The sequence below is a fragment of the Mesocricetus auratus genome, unplaced genomic scaffold, assembly GCF_017639785.1.
Source record: "Mesocricetus auratus isolate SY011 unplaced genomic scaffold, BCM_Maur_2.0 Super-Scaffold_15014, whole genome shotgun sequence".
Classification (NCBI taxonomy): domain Eukaryota; kingdom Metazoa; phylum Chordata; class Mammalia; order Rodentia; family Cricetidae; genus Mesocricetus; species Mesocricetus auratus.
In genome coordinates, this window is record NW_024429186.1 from 32,728,303 (window position 1) to 32,751,700 (window position 23,398).

At 43.9% G+C, this 23,398-nt stretch overlaps 1 protein-coding gene across 2 annotated transcripts in view; it reads left to right on the forward strand.

Moving 5' to 3' along the window:
- Entpd5 (ectonucleoside triphosphate diphosphohydrolase 5 (inactive)) overlaps positions 1-23,398 on the forward strand; it is a 40,151-nt gene that overhangs the window by 12,110 nt on the left and 4,643 nt on the right. Inside the window, 13 exon segments of one of the 2 annotated variants that reach the window (NM_001281951.1) lie at positions 1,561-1,570; positions 6,554-6,836; positions 7,835-7,914; positions 8,699-8,842; positions 13,505-13,580; positions 13,892-13,927; positions 14,460-14,548; positions 14,823-14,902; positions 15,505-15,566; positions 16,404-16,505; positions 18,137-18,277; positions 19,932-19,988; positions 21,150-21,265. In NM_001281951.1, coding sequence (NP_001268880.1) covers positions 6,620-6,836; positions 7,835-7,914; positions 8,699-8,842; positions 13,505-13,580; positions 13,892-13,927; positions 14,460-14,548; positions 14,823-14,902; positions 15,505-15,566; positions 16,404-16,505; positions 18,137-18,277; positions 19,932-19,988; positions 21,150-21,265 — 1,200 coding nt within the window. In that variant the 5' untranslated portion in view covers positions 1,561-1,570; positions 6,554-6,619. 2 annotated transcript variants of the gene reach the window in all.

Genomic DNA, 23,398 nt, shown 5'->3' on the forward strand with positions numbered 1-23,398 from the left:
TTTGGATCACAGCACCCATGTGGTAGCTCATGACCATCTGGAACTCCAGTTTCAGGGCACACAGTGCTGTCTTCTGGCCTTTGTGGGCATCCACAAACACATGGCATATCCAACAAGGTGGGCACATACACATAAGTAAAAAATAAAATGTTCAAAAACAAATTTCAAGAATTTGTTTTATTTTTATTTGTTTTATGTTTTGAGACAAGATCTCATTACTTAGCTGATGATGCCTTGAACTCTGTTATCTTCAGGTGATTTCAGACTTGCAGTCCTCATATCTCAGCCTCTCATGTGCTAAGGCTGTAGCCCTGTGCTACCAAGCCCCATTAAAATTCAGTTCCTAAGAAACTTCTTCCTACCCTCTCCGAGGAACAGAGGGGGGGGGACAGGAATAGAGAAGGGAGGGGGAGCTGGGATTGAAACATAAAAAATAAATTAATAAAATATTAGAAATAGCCATCAACACTAAAAATCGATGAATTATATATATCTGCAGCAACTCAGAGGGATCTCGATGGTCTTATTACAAGTAAAAGTGACCTTTCTCTAAATGTTCATATAGTACATTTTAACTTATGTAACATCCTCAAAATTATAAAATTGTAGACATGGAAATCCTAGTGGTTTTCAGGAGTCAGTGTGATGGATGGAGAATTAATATGACTATAAAGGCAGGATGTGACATTAAAGGTGATGAAAATTTGTTAATAGATCTATGCATGAAATGGGTAGAGAATAAAAAAATCCTCATTTTGAAAACAAATAGTTAAAAAATTGGGAAAATAAGAATAAAGGTATATTGCTGGGCAGCGGTGGCTCACGCCTTTAATCCCAGCACTCGGGAGGCTAAGGCAGGCAGATCTCTGTGAGTTCGAGACCAGCCTGGCCTAATATGTAATATGTGGCATATGACATATAACAGTATGTATGTATGTATGTATGAATGTTGTCAGTTGATTTTTTTTTAAAGAACATAAATCTGATTTAGTGGGAAAAATACATCTTCAGCACATTATACTTGGGTAATGGGATAAATGTTTGGAGTAAAAAAGAAACAAACAAACAAACTTCTTCCCTGACTGACAGTCGTGATACATACCTTTAATCCAAGCACTCAAGAGACAGAGTTAGACCTCTGAGTTTGAGGCCAATCTGGACTACAAAGTGAGTTTCAGGATAGCCAGGACCACACAGAGAAACCCTGTCGAGAGAGAGAGAGAGAGAGAGGGAGAGGGAGAGGGAGAGGGAGAGGGAGAGGGAGAGGGAGAGGGAGGGGAAGAGGGAGGGGAAGAGAGAGAGAGAGAGAGGAGAGAGAGAGAATTTTCTGTTGGTTGGTATTTAGCAATTACAGAAGTAAATGAACCAATCATGTATGCAAAAGAAAAGGTGGCCAAGGTAAGGATGAAAGATAAAGGGGAATGAGTTAGCAAAAGTCTATAGTTACAAACGAGCACAGGGTGACTCATTTGTGAGGCAAGGCTGGTTTCAGAAGGGCTCCACAAGGAGCAAAGAGCACAGGCAGTCCACAGTGAGCGCAGGCACTCACAGCACCGGCAGACAGGATCTGGTGAGTACCTCAGGGCCCAGGGCCTCCCAATTGTACAGGGCCCAGAAGATGGGAAGAAGCAAAAAAGGGAAGCTCCGGGAAGGCTGGGCAGGGGTTTGTGCTGGTTATCAAGAAACAGCGAGCTCAGGAGGTGAAGGCCGGAGGATCTGCCTTAGAGGCCAGCCTGAGCCACATAACGAGACCTTATCATAAACAAACCAAAAAGCCTGCAACAGGAGAGGGGCTTACAATACCTGGTACCAAAGGCGTAGAGCAGCTGAAGGGGCTGTGTTGCGGAGAAGAGAATGAGGAACAGATTATTGAAGGAAACAATTCTGGAAAACGAGGGTTTAAATATATTGTAAAAGGAAACAACTGTCTACATTATTTTGAGTAGCATACAAAACTTAACTCATTTGGGCAAAATGAAACCTCTGTGTAATCTACACATTTGGAAAAATAGTCAGCTGGGAATCATATCCGGTGTGGGGTGATTAATCCTTTGGAAAGAAGTCAAGCTCCTATACTGTGCTGGACGGTCCAGACCTGCGTTTGAGCTATTAGGTTTACCTTTCTCCCTTCAGGGCATTTATCCAGCACCTACTGTGCATTATCACTGCTCTAGCAATAAACACATCAGAAGCAAAACTCAAAACCCCTGTAGGTGGGAGGCTCACATGGAGGACAGATGTAGAGAAAGGAGGGACATGGAAATTGAAGTAGAGTGGGTGTTGGGAGGAGAAAATCACTGGGAAGAAAAACAGAGAAAGAATGAACCTGAATTGCACTGTTTCTACAGGAGGGCAGGGAGGACTTCACTGAGAAAGTGACATGTGAGTTAAGTCTACTAAAAAGTGGATGAGCAAGCTGTGCAAGCAAGTCTTGTGAAATGCAGCGCCTTTTGTAACTCCCACACTGAAAGCCCATCTAACACCATTTTCAACGTCCTAGAGAAAAGGGAGGTGCTAAAAGGAAGGTGTTCAAAGGAAGGTGGTGAGGGCAAAGGGCACCCCGTGTGACCTCTTGCTTCCTTGTAAACCCTTGCTTGACTTTCTGCTTACACAAGTATGACTCTGCAGTTTCTCACTCCTTGAAAACAGATCTACTTAGCGAGTGTCTCCCCCTTCTTAATCTCTTCTGGAAGAAAACAAATGTTTGCTTAATGAGAGGTTTGCTGGAGAGGTTTATGGAAACCATGGTAATACAGAAAATCTGAGTGACCCTGGAAAGAATTAAGTGACAGACTGAGAAAGCTGATACCTGGGCCTTGCAGTGGTGCTGGGCAGTGGTGCTGGTGCTGGTGCTGGCCACTGGTGGCACACACCTTTAATCCCGGTACTCAGGAGGCAGAGGCAGGCCGATCTCTGAATTCGACACCAGTCTGGTCTACAGAGTGAGTTCCAGGATAGACAAAGCTACACAGAGAAACCCTGTCTCAGCAAAACCAACCAACCAAACAAACAAAAAAGACTCAGAACTGTTGGGAGTAAATACATAATAGCAGACTAAGCAAGACTTAACTGTAGAGGACAGTTGTAGCATTTTTCTTTACTACCAGGAAAATGTATGACCTAACGCATGAGCAAACAGCCAGGAGATGGCTAGAAATGTCCAGAGTCACTTCTGGTTGTCACAGTTGGTATGCTAGGGAGGGCTGCAGTGTGGCCTTCTACAGGCATCTAGTGAGTATAGGCCGGAGATGCTGCTCAACAACCTACTATACACAGGACAGCCTGTGACTAAGAACCACTAGCCCCAGATGTTAGTGCCAAGGCTGAGAGACCCCAACGTGAAGGCCTCTTGTTCTCTTTACAGTTTAGGTCAGCTACAAGTCACCAAAACAGCATCCTGTTTGTTTTGGTTTTCATGCAATGTCCATGTAGGAAGGAATAAATGTTTAAAACGACCAGATAGAATAGACTCCATTGTTCCACTGAATGCTGCTACTAAAGGTTTGAGGTTTGGAATGAGATTTTGTCGTGAGTACATGCACGAGAGTGGGATCCTCTGGATCTGCAATCACAGGCAGCTATAAAATACCCTACTATGTGGGTGCTGGGAACTGAACTCAGGTCCTCCCTCTGTAATAATGTAGACAGTTGTTTCCTTAACATGTGAGCCGTGTCTCCAACCCTGCTACTGAGTGATTTCTCCACAGATCTCAAGAAGATTCACAACTTCCTTCAATGGCTTTGATGCATTATGATGAAAAAAGAAAGTCTCTTGTAATAATAATAACTGATAATAGTACAATAATAATAACAAATCCATTGTCTCCTCCCATTTCCCATAACATCAGTCCTAGGAAAAGATTAGAAGATACTATATAATCAATCTTCAGACAGTATCTTGTGATTCAAAAACGGAAGAAAACAGAACGCTTGCTCTTACTCTCCTGTTCACAAGGCAGGGAAGGCTCAGGCTGAGGGACTCCCTCAGGATTGTGTAGCTCCCAGTAGATACAAGCGCCAGACTGAAAGCCAGGACTCGACCTGACAGTTGTGCTCTCTCTGCTGTGTTCCATGCCTTTATGCTAGGTTTCCAGAAGCATTTGAACAAATCAAAACAGTTATCTAACCCTTTACTGGTTTGTCTCTTCTGAGGGCACATTTTAAAATGCGGTTGCTAGGGCCAGGTATGGTGGCACACCCTTTGATCCCTGTGCTTGGGAGGCAGAGGCATGTGGGTCTCTGTAGGTTTTTGAACAACCTGGTCTATATAGTGAATTCCAGGACGCCTAGGGGCTGAATAGATCCAGTCTTAACACATGAACACATACATTTGCCAAAAGAGGAGAGTTTGAAATCAGAAAAAGAAAACATCTGATTTCTGGTCAGGATTGTGCCACTGAATTGCTTTATGACTTCCAGCATGACATAGACTCTCTCTACCATAATTTGTCTATTCAGAGGATGGAGGAATTGGTCTATTCACAGGCTGCTCAGCAGTTAGAGCACAGGCTGTGCTTCCAGAGGACCCAGGTTCAATGCTCAGCACTTACAGGGCTGTGAACAACTGTTGGGAAACTCCAGTTCCAGGTTATTTGACTCCTGTTCAGGCCTCCCTGGTCATGGAGCACGAACATAGGACACAGAACTGTATACAGGCAAAAGAGATTAACGCATGAGAAATTTGTCCATTCACTAAGTTCTCATGACAATAACATGATCTGAAACTTAAAGCCCATGGTGGTCTTGTTAGGTATTTTTAAATTATGTTGATTTATTTCCTTAAAATGTACATGAAAGCCACTATCAATATTGATAACAGGTGGCAGTTCAGTGACCTACTTTTTGAAGGCCATAAACACAAAGATGGAGGTTATGTAACTTTTCTGTTACTGAGACAAAGTCTCATTGATTCCAGGCTGACTTAAATCGAATCTGCAGCTGAGGATGACCTTGGACTTACTCTTTTTTTCTTTCTTTTCTGAGACAAGTTCTCACTATGTAGCTCTGGCTGGCCTGAAGCTCACTGTATAGACCAGGCTAGCCTCAAACTCACAGAGGTAGGCCTGCCCCAGCCTCCCTGACCTTGAACTTTGATCATCCTGCCCTGCTGGCTTCAAATGAACTACCTAGCTGAGGATGACCCCGAACTCCTACTAATCTTCCTACTTTGACCTCCCTGACTTTGCTAGGATTATAGGCGTGTACTGACACCTGGCTTATGTGGTGTCTGGATCAAACATGCACACTGTGCAAGCACTTTGCCAACTGAGCTGCCCGTCAGTCCTGAACTTTCTACTATCTTTACAACTTTAATTTAGAAGTTAAGCATTTTTTTCTTCAGCACTAAGGACTAAATCTAGGGCCTCTTGAATAATAGGAAATATCCCCAGCAACTCCACGCCACCACTGCTGTTGTCTCGTTTTAGGACATATATCCCAGGCTGGCCTCAAACTTATAGTGTAGGTGACTTAGTTAGGGTTTCTATTGCTGTGAAGAGACACCACTTTGCAACTCTTACAAATGAAAACACTTAATTGAGGTGGCAGCTTACAGTTTCAGAGGTTTAGTTCATTATCATGGTAGGACATGGTAGCATGCAGGGAGACATGGTGTTGGAGAGTTAGCTGAGAGTTCTGCATCTTAATCCAAAGGTAACAGGAAATGAACTATGTCACTGAGTGTAGCTTGAGCACAGGGGACCTCAAAGCCCACCCACACAGAGACACTTCCCCCAACAAGGCCACACCTCCTAATAGGGCCACTTCCTACAGGCAAGCATTCAAACGCATGAGTCTATGGGGGTGGGAGCATACCTATTCAAAAAAACCACAGTAGGCAAGGGTGATTTCAAATTCTGACCCTTTCGCTTCTACTTCTGAGTGCTGAGTTGACAAATTTGTACTTCCATGCCTGGTTCATGTGGTGCTGAGAATCAAGCTCAGGGACTTATACATGCTAGTCAAGCATGCTTATTGACCTCTGCCCCCCTTTAAAAATGTTGCACTTTGAGATAGTCTACTTAAGTTGGCTGACCTTAAACTTGCTCTGTAGCCCAGATAGGCCCCAAACTTGTGATCCTTCCAGCCTTAGCCTCATGAATGGCTAGAATTAGAGGTCTATACCATCAGACCCAGTTGAATGTGGCTTCTTATGTGACGATGAAAACCAAGAGGAGGGAGGCGTGCAACTGTGTGATATAAAAGCAAATTTGTCACATTGGAAAGAAAACATTAAGCCAAAACATATAGAAGCAGGGAAGAAGGCAGCTTTTGAGTATGTGAAAACCACCGTACAATTCAAGACAAAGTGTGGGAAAGTATATTTTAAATCCCAGTTTCCTCTTGGAATCAGATACTCTTCAGAAGAAGGGCCTAAGAGCCTGTGTTGCCCTGGTTTAGCTTGTTGTACTGGTTATGAGAAATAGAGAGGGAACCCTCACCTTGAAGACCAGTAGGATTTCCATAATGCGCTAGCTATTTATATATTTATTTGTTTTTAAATAGGTTAACCATGAAAGCCAATCAACTAACCCACGTGTCGTTGTTCCCTAAGCCTCTACAGGAGTGTGAGCAACACTGCTGCAGCAGCAAAGGCTCAGGCCCACATCCTGGGAAGGACATGGCCACTCCCTGGGGTGCTGTCTTCTTCCTGCTCATGATAGCCTGTGCTGGCAGCACTGTCTTCTACAGAGAACAGCAGACTTGGTTCGAGGGCGTCTTCTTGTCTTCCATGTGCCCCGCTAATGTCAGTGCCAGCACCTTTTATGGAATTATGTTTGATGCGGGCAGCACGGGAACTCGGATTCATGTTTATACTTTCGTGCAGAAAGCAGCAGGTAAGAGCAGCTGGGACCCTTTGCAGTCTGTATGTGTCTACACCTTAGCATCTTCTCCCAGAAACAGATGTGCTGGGCGTGTCGTGGTGTAGAGAACCTTCCAGGTGTTGGATATAGTTCTTCAGAGATATGAATGAACACATAGTTTAGTTTAATGTGGTATTAAGAGACACTCATGTGGGACACACCAGGGGAGTAGCTCAATTGGGGGAGCATTTGCCTACCTTTCAAGTCCTGGGTTTGATCCACAGCAGCACATAAATTGTGCATGGTGATGCATGATTGTAATCCAGACACTTGGGAGGTGAAAGCGGAGAATCAGGAGTTCAGGGTCATCCTCAACCACACAGGGTATTTGAGACCAGTGTGCAACACAACAGGCACTGTCTCAAAAAGATGAGACAGAGTTTTACCCAACTGTAGCTGTAATTTGTCCTTCATTTTCTCTAAAGGTAAATACCCCAGAGGCCCAGAATATTGAGAATGTTGGTGGTGATTCTGGGGAGAAGGATCTGTGTGAGTCTTCACTGTCATCCTTGGAAAGGGGACCCAGGGGACCTTGAAAACTGACTTTTTCTGAATTGTCAGTTTTCTTTCCTTGAGTTATCTGAAGAGCCCAGGGAGCTCAGGCAGGAGGACCACAATTCAAGGCCAGTTGAGGTTGTATAGGGACTTCAAGGCCAGCCTGGGCTGCATAGTGAAACCCTGTCTTAAAATTTATTAGCAGTTTGAAAAAAATAGAGAGTTGGGGCAAGGAGAAAAAGCCAGAGACCCTCTAGGGTTGCATTACCCCGTGGTCTCCCTTCCTAACACTTCTGCAAAGCATTCCTTTCTGCTCGGATGGAGACTGTTTTAGTCTATTAATTCATACAGCAGTATCTAGAGAATAATAGCATCTGAAGCAGTCTAATATTTGGTAATCCTCCTCCTCCCTCTCTCTCCCTTCTTCTCCTTTTTCTTCCCTCTCCTTCCCTCTCTCTCTTCCATGGACAAAATAGGACAGCTCCCCTTTCTGGAAGGTGAAATTTTTGATTCTGTGAAGCCAGGACTTTCTGCTTTTGCAGACCAACCCAAGCAGGTGAGTGTTATGATTGACAGGTTTATTTCCATGTTATAGATGCTAGGGAGCAAACCCAGGGTGAATGCTCTGTGGCTGAGCTCTGCCCAAGAACCCTTTCACTTCTTATTTGGGACATCTCACCCAGTTGACAAGGCTGACCTTGAACTCACTTAGTGGCCTTACAAGGCCTTAAAATTGTGATCCTACTGTCTCACCCTCTTGAATAGCTGTGACCAGGACAACAAAACTGGGCCTGGCTAATTTTTTCCCATTTTTAAATTTAAATTAGAAACAAGCTTGTTTTACATGTCAATCCCAGTTCCCTCTCCCTCTCCTCCTCCCCTACCCCCCACCGACCCATAGGCCTGGCTAATTTGATGTTTAGGGTCTCATTGTCTTGATAAGTCTACAACACCTCTATCATTAAACATCTCATGCTGTTCAGTAATATGGCAGCTCACCACTGTCTGTAACTCCAAGATCGAACTCCCTCACTTAGACATACATGCAGGCAAAACACCAATGCATATTAAATAAAAATAAATAATTTTTAAAGATTAAGTTTAATTATGCCTCTTGAAAAATGGAGTCTCCTTTAAAAGCTTTCCACTCCACCCCTACTTCCCCCCTCCCCACCCCTATACCTCTCCTCAACCCCTATCCTGGTTTCTCTAGGTTTTGCTTCTGCAGATAGAGGGGTGGAGCACTCACTATCAAATTACTTCTGTGGCTTCACTGGAAAGGAATAGACCAGTGCTGCTAAGTGGCCTGCCATTGGATTAACGCATTTTCTCTTTTAAAGGGTGCTCAGACTGTTCATGCACTCTTAGAGGTGGCCAAAGACTCAATTCCCAGAAGTCACTGGAAAAGGACCCCAGTGGTTCTGAAAGCAACAGCTGGACTGCGTTTACTGCCTGAACAGAAGGCCCAGGCTCTGCTCTTAGAGGTGACTTTTGAATCTGAGTCTTGGATAATGCTATTTTTTGGTTTGGGTTGTTTTTTCTTCTTCTTCTAAGAAGTCTTTTGGAGTGACTGTTGCTTTCAGTATCCCATCATTGCTCAATCACCGTGGTGCCTGGGATAGTAGCTGACCATTTACATTTTAAATTGTCACCTTTAAAGTTAAAGATGTTTCCGTAAACAAGTTCAAAATGCTCCCTTTCAAGATGTTTTTGCTTTTGTTTTGAATGTGTTTGTGTGTTTGCACTCCCTTCCATAGTGTTATTGCATTTATTTGTTTGTTTGCTTTGAATGTCTGTGTGCACTTCCCTCCATGATGTTTTTCTGGGATTTATTTGTTTGTTTTGAATGTGTTTGTGTGTGTGCACTCAGCATGTGTCACAGCACAGCATGGAGGTCAGAGGACAACTTGCACTTCATTCACCTTCCACCAAGTGAGTCCTAGGGATCAAACTCAGATCATCAGGCTTGGTGACAAGTGTCTACTCCCACTAAGCCACCTCACCTGCCCTCCAAGATACTCTTTATATATATATTCTTTATTTGAATTTTCTGAAAGTATAATATAGATATGGTTTTAAATAAACTCTATTGAAGAAACTTTATGTATAATGAAATGTGCCTATTTATAGAGCTCCGATAGCCCAAGGTCTCAGCATTGGATCCCCAGCTCATACATAAAAATATCAGGCATGGTGGCACACGCTCCAGGTCTCAGTGCTGGGGAAATGGAGACAGCATCCCTGGGGCTTGTTAGCCAGCCAACCTAATCTAATCCTCCAGTGAGAAGTACTGCCTCAGAAAAAGGTGACAGGCCGGGTGGTGGTGGCGGCGGCGCACGCCTTTAATCCCAGCACTCGGGAGGCAGAGGCAGGCGGATCTCTGTGAGTTCCAGGCCAGGCTGGACCAACAGCCTCCAAAACAATACAGAGAAACCCTGTCTCGTAAAAACCAAAAAAAAAAAAAAAAAAAAAAAAAGAAAGAAAAAAGAAAAAGGTGACAGACCTTAAGAAAGGAAACTCAAAAGTTGACCTCTACATAAAATGTTGGGAATATTTTTTAAAACATTGTCCTTCAAATAAAAAATTTAAGTATAATATTTTATATATGTACTTATATAATAAACATATTACAAGACATAATAAACATTAGATACCATGTTGTAAAGAACATTTATAGGCAGAATCTCATTATAATTAAAACAAAAATCACAGTAGAGTGGGATTCTGCCTTCTAAAGAAGCCTCCAGTTTGTGGTGAGTCATTAACAAGGTCTTATTATTAACAGGTTTTCTTGACTCTCAGCACATAGGGTTTAAGTCCCTTCCTTGTCCATGCATGTCTGTGAGAATTCAAAACCTAAATATTTTTTAATTTTTAAAAGATTTATTTATTTACTATATACAGTGTTTTGCCTGTTAACATGCAGGCCAGAAGAGGGCACCAGATCTCATTACAGATGGTTGTGAGCCACCATGTGGTTGCTGGGAATTGAACTCAGGACCTTTGGAAGAACAGTCAGTGCTCTTAACTTCTGAGCCATCTCTCCAGCCCCCAAATCCTAAATCTTATTGAGAAGTTTTTTTTAGATTTCTTTATTTTATGATTGTTTTGCTTGCATGCATTTCTGTGTACCAAATGCAAGGCTGGTTCCCCTGAAGGTGAGAAGAGGGGGTTAGATCCCTTGAACCTGAAGTAATAGATGGTTGTGAACCACTGTGTGGGTGATGGGATAGAATCTGGTCCTCTGCAAGAGCAACAAGTGCTCTTCGCCTCTTCAACTGCTAAGATCTCAATTCTTCATCTTCATCCACTCATTCATCTACTTAGTGAGTGCTGGCCATGTTTTGGGCACAAGTGAAGTTACTGAAGTTATAGACAAGGAACAAAAAGGATACAGTCAGTGCCTGCATAGAGCTTACATTCTAGTTTTAGGAAGACAAAAAAAAAAGCTACAAAATATATAGTACTTCATGCACTGTAGTTTCTGTGGAAAGATATAAGAAGGGTAAAGCATGCTGGGGTTTGTTTTTTTATTAGAGCAAAGATCTCTTTAAGCAATATGTATGTTTTGTTTGTTTTTGTTTTTCGAGACAGGGGTTTCGCTGTGTAACAGTTCTGGCTGTCCTGTAACTCGCTCTGTAGACCAGGCTGGCCTCGAACTCAAAGAGATCCACCTGCAGCCGGGCGTTGGTGGCGCATGCCTGTAACCCAGCACTCGGGAGGCAGAGGCAGGCGGATCTCTGTGAGTTTGAGGCCAGCCTGGTCTACAAAGTGAGTTCCAGGACAGCCTCCAAAGCTACAGAGAAACCCTGTCTCGAAAAACCAAAAAAAAAAAAAAAAAAAAAAAAAGAGATCCACCTGCCTCTGCCTCCACAGTGCTGGGATTAAAAGTTTGTGAGCCACCACTGCTCCTTGAAATATGTGTTCTTAACCACTGAGCCATCTCTCTAGCCAAATCTCTTAGATACAATTACTTTGATCAGAGATCTGAGGAGAATTAATGTGTTGCCTATGCCACAAGCAAGTCCGAGGTATCAGGAAAAGAGAGACAGACGTCCACTTGTTTGTACTAAGAGAATGCATGTGCTGCCTTTATTGCCAGGAGAGTGTGTGTGTGTGTTTCTTCATTGCAAGTGCTAAGAGGTCTTTCCCTTGTAGGAGGGAGGAGCTTTATATACAGGTTTACAGCACAGTGGAAAAACCCCAGGTAGACGAGCCTCCTGCTGAATGTTGATGTCAGAGGGTCAAGGCCAGGGCAGTAAGCCAGGACTAGAAAACAGGAAGCACTTGGACTGGAAAACAAGTTGCACTTGTAGGCTGACCAGCAACTCACAGAGACCCCGTGGGGCTGGGGCCCAACAAATTAATATAAGACATTTGTAAGAAGACTATTGCAGACTAAAGCAAAAGCAGATGCAAAGCCTGGGGTCAGGAACAGCTTCCAGGAAGTCCTGTGGCTGGCATGAGAGGAAGGGAGGCAGTTAGGAAGCTGAGTGACAGGGAGTAATCATCAGTACTAAAAGACAAATAGTCTTTTTTCTTTATTTATCTATATATGTTGTGAACCGCCATGTGGTTGCTGGGAATTGAACCCCAGTCCTCTGGAAGAGCAGCGAGTGTTTTTAGCTGCTGAGCTATCTCTCCAGCCTGGCCTTTTTTTGTTTGTTTGTGTTCTGTTTTTTGTAAAGGAAGCTATCAGGATAAACAATCTGTTGTACAGTTTAAAAGACCATCCTGGAAACAGTGCGAGCGTGAGGGCCTTAGTTCCTGTTTCTCTTATCCACATAAGGCAGACATGGCAGTGTGCACCTGTGACCCCACTGGGAAGACAGAGGCAGGGGGGGCCATTCACTGACCTCAGGTTCATGAGACACTGTCTCATTTGATAAGGTGGCGAGTGATTGAAGAAGACACTCGAGGTTGGCCTCCGTACACGTGCTCATACACAAATACATATAAATAAACAAATACCATGTTGGCTGCTGCATTGAGAATAAACTCAGCAGAAGATGATCATATAATTTTAAAAGGCAGCACATGAGAGAAAGACGCCCTGCGACGACAGAGCTTGGGTGGAGGGTTTTTTTATTGGGGGGTGGGTGGGCAGGGCCCTTTCAAAAGGGAACATAGTGAATGTGCACAGGTGGAGCTCTTAGTGGCTGCAGCTGAGGTGTATCCTGAATACTAACCGGTGGGAGTGGAGAAGACTAGAGAAGAATCTGCTTAATTCTGTTTGCATGCTTTTCTTCTTTAAAGCCTGTCTAAGGTCACTCAACTAGACAGTTTTGTTGGTTGAAACAGGGTCACTGCTTGATGTGTTTCATCCCATCTGACCTGAGAACAGCAACCTGAGTAGAATCTTTTTTATTTATAATGGGAATGTCCCCCACCTATAATAGTAATGTAAAAATAAACTATAATATAGGCCAGTAGATGACTCTACTTAGGGACGCTTGCCACCATGCTTGGTGACCTGAGTTTCATCCCCAGGACTCACATGGTAGAAGGATCAAACTGACCCCTGAAAGCTGTCTTCTGCCCTCCAGACATGTGCTGTGGCATGCACAGGCCCACATGAATGCACACATATTTGCACACTCACACAAAAGTCCATAAATGTCATTTTAAAACATCTTACGGCCATAATGCATGTATCAGTGGCCTATCGAGTCGGGAGCATTTGTGTAAGGTCTTCAATCCTACCTCCATAGGGCTAGGTCTGAGGTCCCCCTAAGTCGCTATAGTCCTAGCTGTGCACCAGAGCCCAGCAGAAGTAGAGTGCCTTGGCTCTTTTTAGGCTCATCAGTGTTCGCTGCATGTCCAGGTGGAGTTAGTTAGGATGCTAACAAAACTACAGGTTCTTGATTTGAGTTGAAATGGTCAAATGTGTGTTCTTCCCTAGTTCCAATTCATTGATAATAAGTTTAGATGGGTCTCTTAAGGAATCCACGTGCTTATGTTTTTCCAAGAAAAGGACAGTTCTTTGCCTACTTCCTTCTCTGGCTTCACTGGGGAAAGGAGTAATGCTGCTGACTTTATCTAGGGAAAAGAACAAGGGTTGTTTTCTAGAGAGTACATCCAACGGGATGGTCGTTGATCTTGTTTTACTGCTTCCCAGAATCCAGGGTTGTCCACTTTTTCCCTAGGTAGAGGAGATCTTCAAGATGTCACCTTTCCTGGTCCCAGATGACAGTGTTAGCATCATGGATGGGTCCTATGAAGGTGAGACAGATGGCGAAATATATCCTTTGGGGAAAGGGGGTAGAGTCAATGAAAGATCCAATTAAAGGATCTGGGAATAGGCTCCCGCATGAAAGAAAGGAGTAAGTAAGGGATGGGGCAGGGAGACGATGCTCTAGACAGGAAGTTTAGAAGAAAGAGAATAGAGGGAGATGATCTAGAATGATCTAGACAGGAAGTTTAGAAGAAAGGGAATGGGGGAGATGATCTAGAATGATCTAGACATGAAGTTTAGAGGAAAGGGAATGGGGGGAGATGATCTAGAATGTAATCTTTGTTTCTCTCTCCTGTAGGCATATTAGCTTGGGTCACTGTGAACTTTCTAACAGGTAAATTAAATAGATCTTGAAGTTTTTCTTATTACCTTACCTGACTTTTACAGTTTTTGTTTCTTTGTTTGTTTGAATTTATCAGGAGGGTAAAGTCCACTTCTCTTCCTATACTTTTCTTTCTTTGAAAGAGGCGGGTGGGTTGGAGAAATGACCCAGCAGTTAAAAGCACTTACAGTTTTTTCCAAGGATGCTTGGGTGGCTTACAACTGCCTGTAATTTCAGCTTTTGGCCTCTAGCCTCTGGACAGCCACACTCATGTGTATATACCTATATATACACAAAATTAAAATGGAAAAAATCTCTTTTTTAAAAAAGAAGAGGGTAGGGGGATAAGCTAATTTTATAGTGTGCTTTCAAGGCTTCAGCTGCCACAAGAGACCCTCTGAATTTCCATTAGCCTGCACCCTCTGGGTTCAGGGAACAGTGAACCCTCACAAAATACCTTTGGTGTGCAATAAGAGCAGGAGAGAGCCTGCAGACAGAGAGTGTCTGGATGGCCTGGGCACTCATGCCTTGCTCTCATTAACAGGTCAACTGCATGGCCACAGCCAGGAGACTATGGGGACCCTTGACCTGGGGGGTGCCTCCACCCAGATCACATTTCTACCCCAGTTTTCGGTGAGTTGTTTTTATTATGGCCATGTTGGCAACACACCTAGAAAGCACTGTGGTGATAAGAAACTGGCACCCTGTTTTGTTTTGAGACATTATCTCTACAGTGAACAGGCTAAGTAGTCAGTTAATGACAGGAGAAAGTCTCTGGTTCCTCAAGCCTCGGAAACTTGCAGTTTAATCTTCCCTGTCTCTGATTTTGGGGGGGAGGGTTGTGGATAGTGGTAAATCTTCATATAATTGCAGATTCTGAAGTCTTTTTGCTTTTTCTGATTTTCAGAAAACCCTGGAACAAACACCTAGGGACTACCTCACTTCCTTTGAGATGTTTAACAGCACTTTTAAGCTCTATACACATAGGTGAGGAGGGGTAGGGGAGAAAATATTTCATATTGCATTACTTCTCCTAACTTTTCAAAGCATTTTTGTATTTGTTACTGTGTCTTATCAGCCTCAGAAAGTCTCTGCCAGTCCCCTAAGCCCTGTCTACTGGAACCTAAGTCATACACCAAACCTGAGAAACTTAAGTGGCATCCCCATTTTTGGCCTGAAAGTATGTGATTTGTAAGAGTCAGTTTTTCTTTAGATGGGAGCCTGTGGAGAAGGCACAGAACTCAGCGGAGCTCCATACCAACTCATGTGATCTGGGCTCCAGGGATTCCAGACCAGTATGGAATTCATAGGAACTAAAATAATGAGAGTTTTTCTGGGACTGGTTCTCAGGCTGGACCACGAGGAACAATCCTATTCTTTGGCATCACACCTATGAGTTTACTGCATATCCTTGGTCCAGACGACAGAAGTCTTCCTTTATTGGTCATGTGAATAATACGGCACAGAGATAGGGCAAAGTTTCCATCTTTTCAAAGGGAGGCAGAGAAACCATGTCACATTTGAAAAAGGCAGCAGTGGGCTGAAAACATCCAGGACAGCCTGACATCGGTCAATCCTGTCTTTTGCAGTTACTTGGGATTTGGATTGAAAGCTGCAAGACTGGCAACCCTGGGAGCCCTGGAAACAGAAGGTTTGTCTGAGGGAAATAGTGAGAGTGATTGATGCCAAATGCAGCTTGCCTCTTCCCTTCCTCGGCACTCATCCCCTGGAGCAAAGGGCTGTGTTGATTTGAGATGCAAATGTTGCATAACAGACATAAAAATGGCTGGTGCTGTGGTATTTATTTGTTACCTTGAGGGTGAGGGCTACTTATATCGAGGTAAAAACCTGGCTGCAGGCTGAAGCCTCAACAGTGTTTGGTAGGAACTTGCACAAGCCTTTGTCAGGAAACAAGGTCAGTTCTATTTGCCAAGTGGAATGACTGAGCAGTTCCCTTTCTGTCTTCACAGCTGGGCTCAGGCAGACTGGCTGCAATCCCAGTTTTGTGATTGGGAATAAATCATTGACCTTCCTGTGCCCTTAAACATGATTTTGTATCTAATGCATTCCGAACAGCACCTTGCTCACAGTAAGCTGGTACTGGAATGAGGAATATATAGCATTTCAGAGTTTACTGAATATCTTCAATGCTATTCCATTTAACCTCTTAACCAGTGGAAGAATTTTCCTCTATTAAAGAAAGGAACTCAGTACTCAGTTTACTATGTTTTTTTTTTTCATTTCTTTGGGATGTGATAAAAGTTATAAATCCTCTGCCAAATGTGCATATGCATGAAAGTTTGCCTCTGATCGTAGAGGGTTCACCTCTGCCACAAACCCGGGGAGAATCCACGTCACAGGATGCGGCCAAAGAACTCATGTTGTAGGATTCAAGGCCCAGTCGCCTTGACTCCTTTCGGCCTCTCGTGTGCGGCCTGCTTCTGCCTCCCTCTCTCACGCTTGCCTTCTTGTGCTGCGGTTCTTTCAGGGACCGATGGACATACTTTTCGAAGTGCCTGTCTACCAAGATGGCTGGAAGCAGAGTGGATCTTTGGGGGTGTGAAATATCAGTATGGTGGCAACCAAGAAGGTGAATGGTGGTGTTTCTTCCGTGGTTAAAATTACCTTCATGTTCTGGGAAAGTCCTATAGGCACTTGTTCCAGAGCTCAGGAGAGACTTACTATTTTGAAAACACTTACTCTTGGTATTTTCAGAGACCAGCAAGCAAGGTAGCAACTAATCAGCATCTTGTTCTGAGTCCCGTGGTGGTGTTAGAAACCTGTTGTAATAGCCAGGCAGAGAGAGAGAGAGAGAGGGAGACAGAGAGAATCAGAGGAGTAGAGACCTGTTGTGATCTGCCTAGTGCTGCAGTAGGAATCCCTGTTTTGGGTCCAGTGTGTGTTTAACAATCTCAGTTACAGTAAAACCAAAACTGAGGTGATAACCATTCATTTTAGGGACTGTGGAAGGCACAGACGGGGAATTCTGTTAGCTCAGAGAAGGAAACAAGCTTTCTGAGTAATGGCTCACAAAGACCCTGAAACATAACGGCAAGCGGGAGCATGGTGGCTTTTAAGACCTATCAGACCTTTTGTGTTTTCTTCAGTCATTTCATGTTTTTGTCATTTTCAAGATTTTTTTTTGTTTTTTTGAGACAGGGTTTCTCTGTATTGTTTTGGAAGCTGTCCTGGAACTCGCTCTGTAGACCAGGCTGGTCTCAAACTCACAGAGATCCGCCTACCTCTGCCTCCCGAGTGCTGGGATTAAAGGCGTGTGCCACCAACGCCCGGCTTCAAGATTTATTTTTTATGTGTATGTATGTTTTGTGTTTTGCCTGCATGTTTGTATGTGTACCATGTGTGTGCCTAGTACCCATGGAGGTCAGAAGAGGGAGTCAGATCCCCTAGGACTTGAGGTATAGACAGTTAATTATGAGCCTTCACATAGTTGCTGGGATCTGAACCCAGGTCCTCTACAAGAGCAGGAAGCAGGACTGGAGAGATGCCTCAGTGGTTAAGAATACTGGCTGCTCTTTCGGAGGACCTAGGTTCAATTCCCAGTACCCACATGGTGGCTCACAACTGTCTGAAAATCCATTTCCAGAGGATCCAATGCCTCTTCTGGACTCTGAAGGCACCAGATAATTGGTGGTGCACAGAAATATATCCAGGCAAACACTTACACACATAAAATAATAAGCTTTTTAACAAGCAGCCAGTGCTCTTCACTGAGCCTTCAGCCCCAGGGACTGATTGGTGTTGAGGGGATCCCAGGCCTTCACTGCATCCTTGCAGCAGTTACCGAGGTCTGCTGTGGCGTCTTGTCCTCAGTTTCTCAGGCTTAGATAGCCAGCTCTACCTGACTCCAGTCCTCCCGGAGTGCAGGCCCGGGGCCTTTGCTTGTTGCCCCTTTCTCTCTGAATGTAACGATTACAAGGGTCCAGTCAGTGCATTTGTGGACAACTCATGCCTTGGACAGCTTGGACCCCACGACACCTGTCACTTTAGCAGTTGGGTCCGCGCCCCCTTCAGATTGTCCAGCTGTTGCAAGAGCTCCTTGCCCTCCTGGCTGTGAAGGAAGGGCTCAGGCCTAAGCTCAGCCCCAGCAGTGCAGGCCCTACTACTGCTGCTCAAAGGCTGGCTCCATGCATCCGCCTGCCTGCCACAGAAGGTGACTCTCGCCACACCTCACTCTCAGATGACAGACTCTTTCCCTCGCAGGGGAGATGGGCTTCGAGCCCTGCTATGCAGAAGTGCTGAGGGTGGTGCAAGGGAAACTGCACCAGCCGGAAGAGATTCGGGGAAGCTCCTTTTATGCCTTCTCCTACTATTATGACCGAGCTGCCGATACGCACTTGATTGGTGAGTTCCCTGCCTGGGGCCAGGCCACGAAGGGAGAGTGGGACTATGCCCGGGAAGGTCAAGAGCATTACAGGGCGTGTTGGCTGGAGTGATTGACCAGCTTCTCCAGGAGAGTTACACCAGCCACTAGAATGGAAAGGTGAATATCCTCGGGATCTTTGGGAAGTGGAAAATGACCTAACTGTTCATAAAGGCTGTTCCTTTGAGGCAGAGTTTTACTATGTAGCCCAGGTTGGCCTCAAATTAGTAGCCATCCTTCTGCCCAGGCCTTCTGGGTACTAGGGCTATGCAAATGTGCCTCCATGCTTGACTTTGGTTTTTCAGTACTGGGGCTGAATCCAGAACCTCTGCACATGCTAGGCTCTACCACCTCATTGTATCTCAAGCCCCCTTTTTAACTTTTCATCTTGACACGGATCTCTCCAAGTCGCCGGAGATGGCTTTGAGATTATGTACCCTGTGTAGGCCTTGTACTTATGATTCCCCTGCCTCAGCCTCTGCAGTAGCTGTGCTACCAGGCCCAACTTGCTTTTTATCTTTATTACAAAATTATATGTTGTTAGCTGTTTTGTAATTGTGTCTAAACATAGAGAAACATTGGAGGAGTAAGGGTTTCTTTTGGAATATGTCTTCAGAGGTTTCCGTCCATGGTCAGCAACTTTCTCATCTCTGTGACAGTAAAGCAAAAAGTAATGGTGGAAGGACGTAGAGGAGCAAATTTGCTTACCTCGTGGCAGCCAGGAAGGAGGAGGAGGCAGAGGATGGGACCTCAATAGAGTAGAGTCCTCAACAACACATTCCTATTCACCCACTTTCCCCACCTAAGCTCCACTCCAAAAGTTCCCATTACCTCCCAATTATACTATCAAGTTATGAATGCATCTGTAGTTTAGTTTGTTGAGGGAGTGACTGGGGACTCCACTGTGTGGAGACCAAGCCTTCAACACATGAACCTACTGGAGACATTTCCTATCCAAATCGTAACAAATTGACATACAGTAAGTGCACATGTTGCTTTCATACTGTTTGTCAAACCTTGCCATGTATGTAGCTGTGAACCTCCCCGCGTTCAAGATTTACAGTCATCACCCCAAGTTCCTGTTCTTTTAGGAATATTTTTTTCTTATCGCAGAAGTTGTGTTTTTGTTTAGGTGTGAGTATACATATGACCCGAGAGAGATGATTTACTGCCTTGCTTACTGTACTTTTTAATTTGTGTGTATGTGCCTGTGTGTCTTTATAAGTACCATGTGTGTAGGTGTCTGCAGAGACTGGAGGGCATCAAATCCTCTGGGATTAGAATTACAGGGGCTTATGAGCCACCTGGTGTGGGTTCTGGAATCAGATCCAAGCCCTCTGCAAGAGCAGTGAGTGCTCTTAACCATTGAGCAGTCTCTCCAGTGCCTCCCCTCCCCCATTTGCTAAAATTTTAAATGAACCTACATTTTTATTGTGGTTAAATATGTAATACAAAATGGGACATGCATTAATTGTATATAAATAAAATAAAACAGGCAGCATGATTTGTATTGTACAGATATCATGTTTATCAGTCTTTTATGCTGTAAGTTCTGTATATTTCTAGTTTTTATTACTAGGATAAATGTTCTTGTTTCCTTGAAGTTTTTGACAATAGCTATCTGTTTCACTTTAGATTATGAAAAGGGTGGTGTTTTAAAAGTTGAAGATTTTGAAAGAAAAGCCAGGGAAGGTAAGTGTCAGGAAATTCTTAAAGTTGAGTTGTCAGGTGTGGCTGCCAGTGCAGGGTCTCTTGGGACTGTCTCCCTTCTGAGCCTTCTCGTCTGCTGGAAGATGCATTAGGTACTGTCGAATAAGAACATGGGGATCTAAGACACTTCAGGAAATAGATAAAAAAACAAAATTTCTACACTTTCCCTATTGTTATTATTGCAATACTATTATCTGTTGTGTTTCTCTTGTTTTGTTTTGAGACAGTCTTATGTAGCTCAGGATGGCCTCACATTTGCAGGGTAGCTGAGGATAACCTTGACTTCTGTTCCACCTCTTAAGTGCTAGGATTTAGGCATGAGTCACTGTGACTAATTAATGTGATAGTTGGGATGGAATCCAGACTCATGAATGCTACGAAGTCATTCTAACACCTGAGGTAGCTATGCACTCAGCCTGGCATTCTCTCTCTTTCTCTCTTTAAACTGGAACCAGGGTTATCAACAGTAATAAAAGACTGAACACCAGAATGCATGGCACATCTTTGAGAGAATAAATCTAAAATACAAAGGATCTTTTCCAGTGGCCACAGGAGAGGATTACATTGTATTTCTCTGTCCTCTGAGCCTCAATTAGGGGCTTGGTATTGAGTGGTCACAGTATGTCATAGAAATCTGAAAAGCAGGGTACTGAGAGTATAACTCAGGTGTTGAGAACTTCCTGGTATGTGCAAGGCCCTGGGCTTGATTTCCAGCAGAGCCTTTCCCCTGCTTATTCTCCCCTCCACACCCATAATTGGCAAGTCAACTAAGATGCACGTAAATGTGAATAGATGATTTTTGTTTTGTTTCAAGACAGACTGTCCTGGAACTCATTCTGAAGACCTTGCTGGCCTTGCCTCTGCCTCCTGAGTACTGGTATTAAAGGCAACCACTGCCACTGGAGAATAGATGATTTCTTACCAGGAATGTGCAGATTCTAAAGAGGCTATGGTCTTGCTTCAGTACACAGAAGTATACAGTACACCGTATACAGAAGTGTATGGTACACAGCCTAGTCTGCAGGAAGCCCCGGCACCACCTAAATGGTGACATTTTTGCTTACTCAAGCCCTGTCTACAGCTAGAGAAGATCCTCCATCTCTTAGTTGCAAACTTGAATGCTGTTTGCTCTCTTACTTTTAGTGTGTGATAACTTGGAGAGCTTCACTTCAGGCAGTCCTTTCCTATGCATGGATCTCAGTTACATCACGGCTTTATTAAAAGATGGCTTTGGTTTTGCAGATGGCACCCTTTTACAGGTAAGAATGAGCACTGGAGTCTTACAACCGTCTTGTTGCTTTGCGAAAGAACTTGTTTAGTAATCATAGTAACAGATGTTCTTGTTTGGGCTGAAGCCAGGGTACCCTGCTAGATACCACAAACACATGAAACACTAGGATGCAGTTATAGTCTCTGAGTGTAGTACCAGGCATGGTATCCTGCAGGACAGAAAGACTTGGAGCCCACTGAAGGTACTCAAGTCACATTGTTTATGAAGTCAGTTTAGAACTCAGTGAGAAGCAGCACTGAGAAAGAGATGGGAGAAATAAACATCAGAATACAGTGCAAGCAAGTTGGAAGGGCCGCACTTCCTGGATCCCAGGTTCCTCATCTTGGGTTTGTATGTCCTCAACTGCCACCGATTATGTAAGAACTTAAGCTGACACCTGATCAAGAGAGCACAAGATAAAAAGTAGCTGGAGTCATCACAGACTTGTATTCAGAGAGGCTGTGAGGCAGATACACCTGCCTGGTAACTGGCTTACTTTACCCCTTGTCTTATTTTACACAATGATGTTAACACTGAGTGACTGACCTCATCAGTGTCTCAAGCATATGTAGTATATCCTGTGTATTCTAAGTCTGCTGGAGAGTTAGTTGAATCTCTTCTAATAGACTCTGCAGCTTGAGGACAAGGATAACATTTTAACCATCTTTGTAAATATAATTTGTAATCAATAGTGGTATAGAAAGTAAGAAAATAAATTGTATTAAATTCATAAGATATATTTTAGAGGGACTGGAGAGATGGCTTAGTGGTTAAGAGTACTCGCTGCCCTTGCAGAGGACCCAGGTTTGGTTCCCAGGACCCACATGTTGATTCACAGCCCCTGTAACTATGATTCCAGGGGATCTGACACTGTCTTCTGCTCTGTGGGTACTAGGTACACACACAGTACACATACATACTTGTAGTTAAAACATGATATATAAAATATACAGGCAGATCTCTGTGAGTTCAAGACCAGCCTGGTCTATAAGAGCTAGTTCCAGGACAGCCTCCAAAGCCACAGAGAAACCCTGTCTCAAAAAACAAATAAACAAACAAAAATGTATATTTTAGAGGCTGTAAAGAAATTAAGAAGTTTGCTGCTTGTCTCAGAAGTTACGAATATTGCTGTTTGTCTTAGGATTTCCATTGGTGTGAGGAGACAAGACCACAGCAACTCATAGCCAGAAACATTTAATTGGGTGGCTTGCTTACAGTTCAGAAATTTAAACCATTATTGTCATTGTGGGAAGCAAGGCAGCATGGAGGCAGACATGGTGCTAGAGAAGGAGCTCAGAGTTCTGACATCTGACCCACAGGCAGCAGGAAGTGGTCTGAGACACTGGGTGTGACTTGAGCATAGGAGACCTCAAAGCCCATCTCCACAGTGACACACTTCCTCTAACAAGGCCACACCTACTTTAACAAAGCCACACCTCCTGATAGTGCCACTCCCTATGAGTGTATGGGAGCCAATTACATTCATACAACGACAGTGCTCTTCCAGGGTACTAGTGTTTAATTCCTAGCATTTAGCAGGTGGCTCAGAACTACCTGTAACTCCAGCTCCAAGAGATCCAACACCTATGACCTGCACAGGCAACTGCACTCATAAGTACATACCCACAGGCAGACACATCCACACATAATTTTAAAAACATAATAAAGCTGAAAAATATTTTTTAAAAGATCTATTTTACATGTAGTTTATTACAGATGAAGCAGAGCCTGCACGTGCTGAAATCAATGAGGAAGGGGAGGAAGGAGTCTTAGGAAAACAGTTTGGTAAACACTAACCTAATCCCCCTTTCTGTAACAGAGGGACCAGCTCTAAACTTGTGTTCAAAGCATTGAAGGCACTGAGCTATCAAGACAGTGTGGTGAAGAATGCCTCACCCAGAATCAGAAAGCTGAGAATGTGCTTTTCTACTCTAAATACATTGCCAGCTCTTGCCAGGCCCCTTCCCACCACATCCACGAACATTACATTACGATTGCCTTAGCAGGTTAAGGCAATCCTGAATCCTTTTCTGACAAAATCTAGAAATGTCTGGACAGTACTGCTTCCTGGGCCCAAAGTACTCAGGCCTGAGCACGCTGACATGGGGGCAATTAGGGCGTC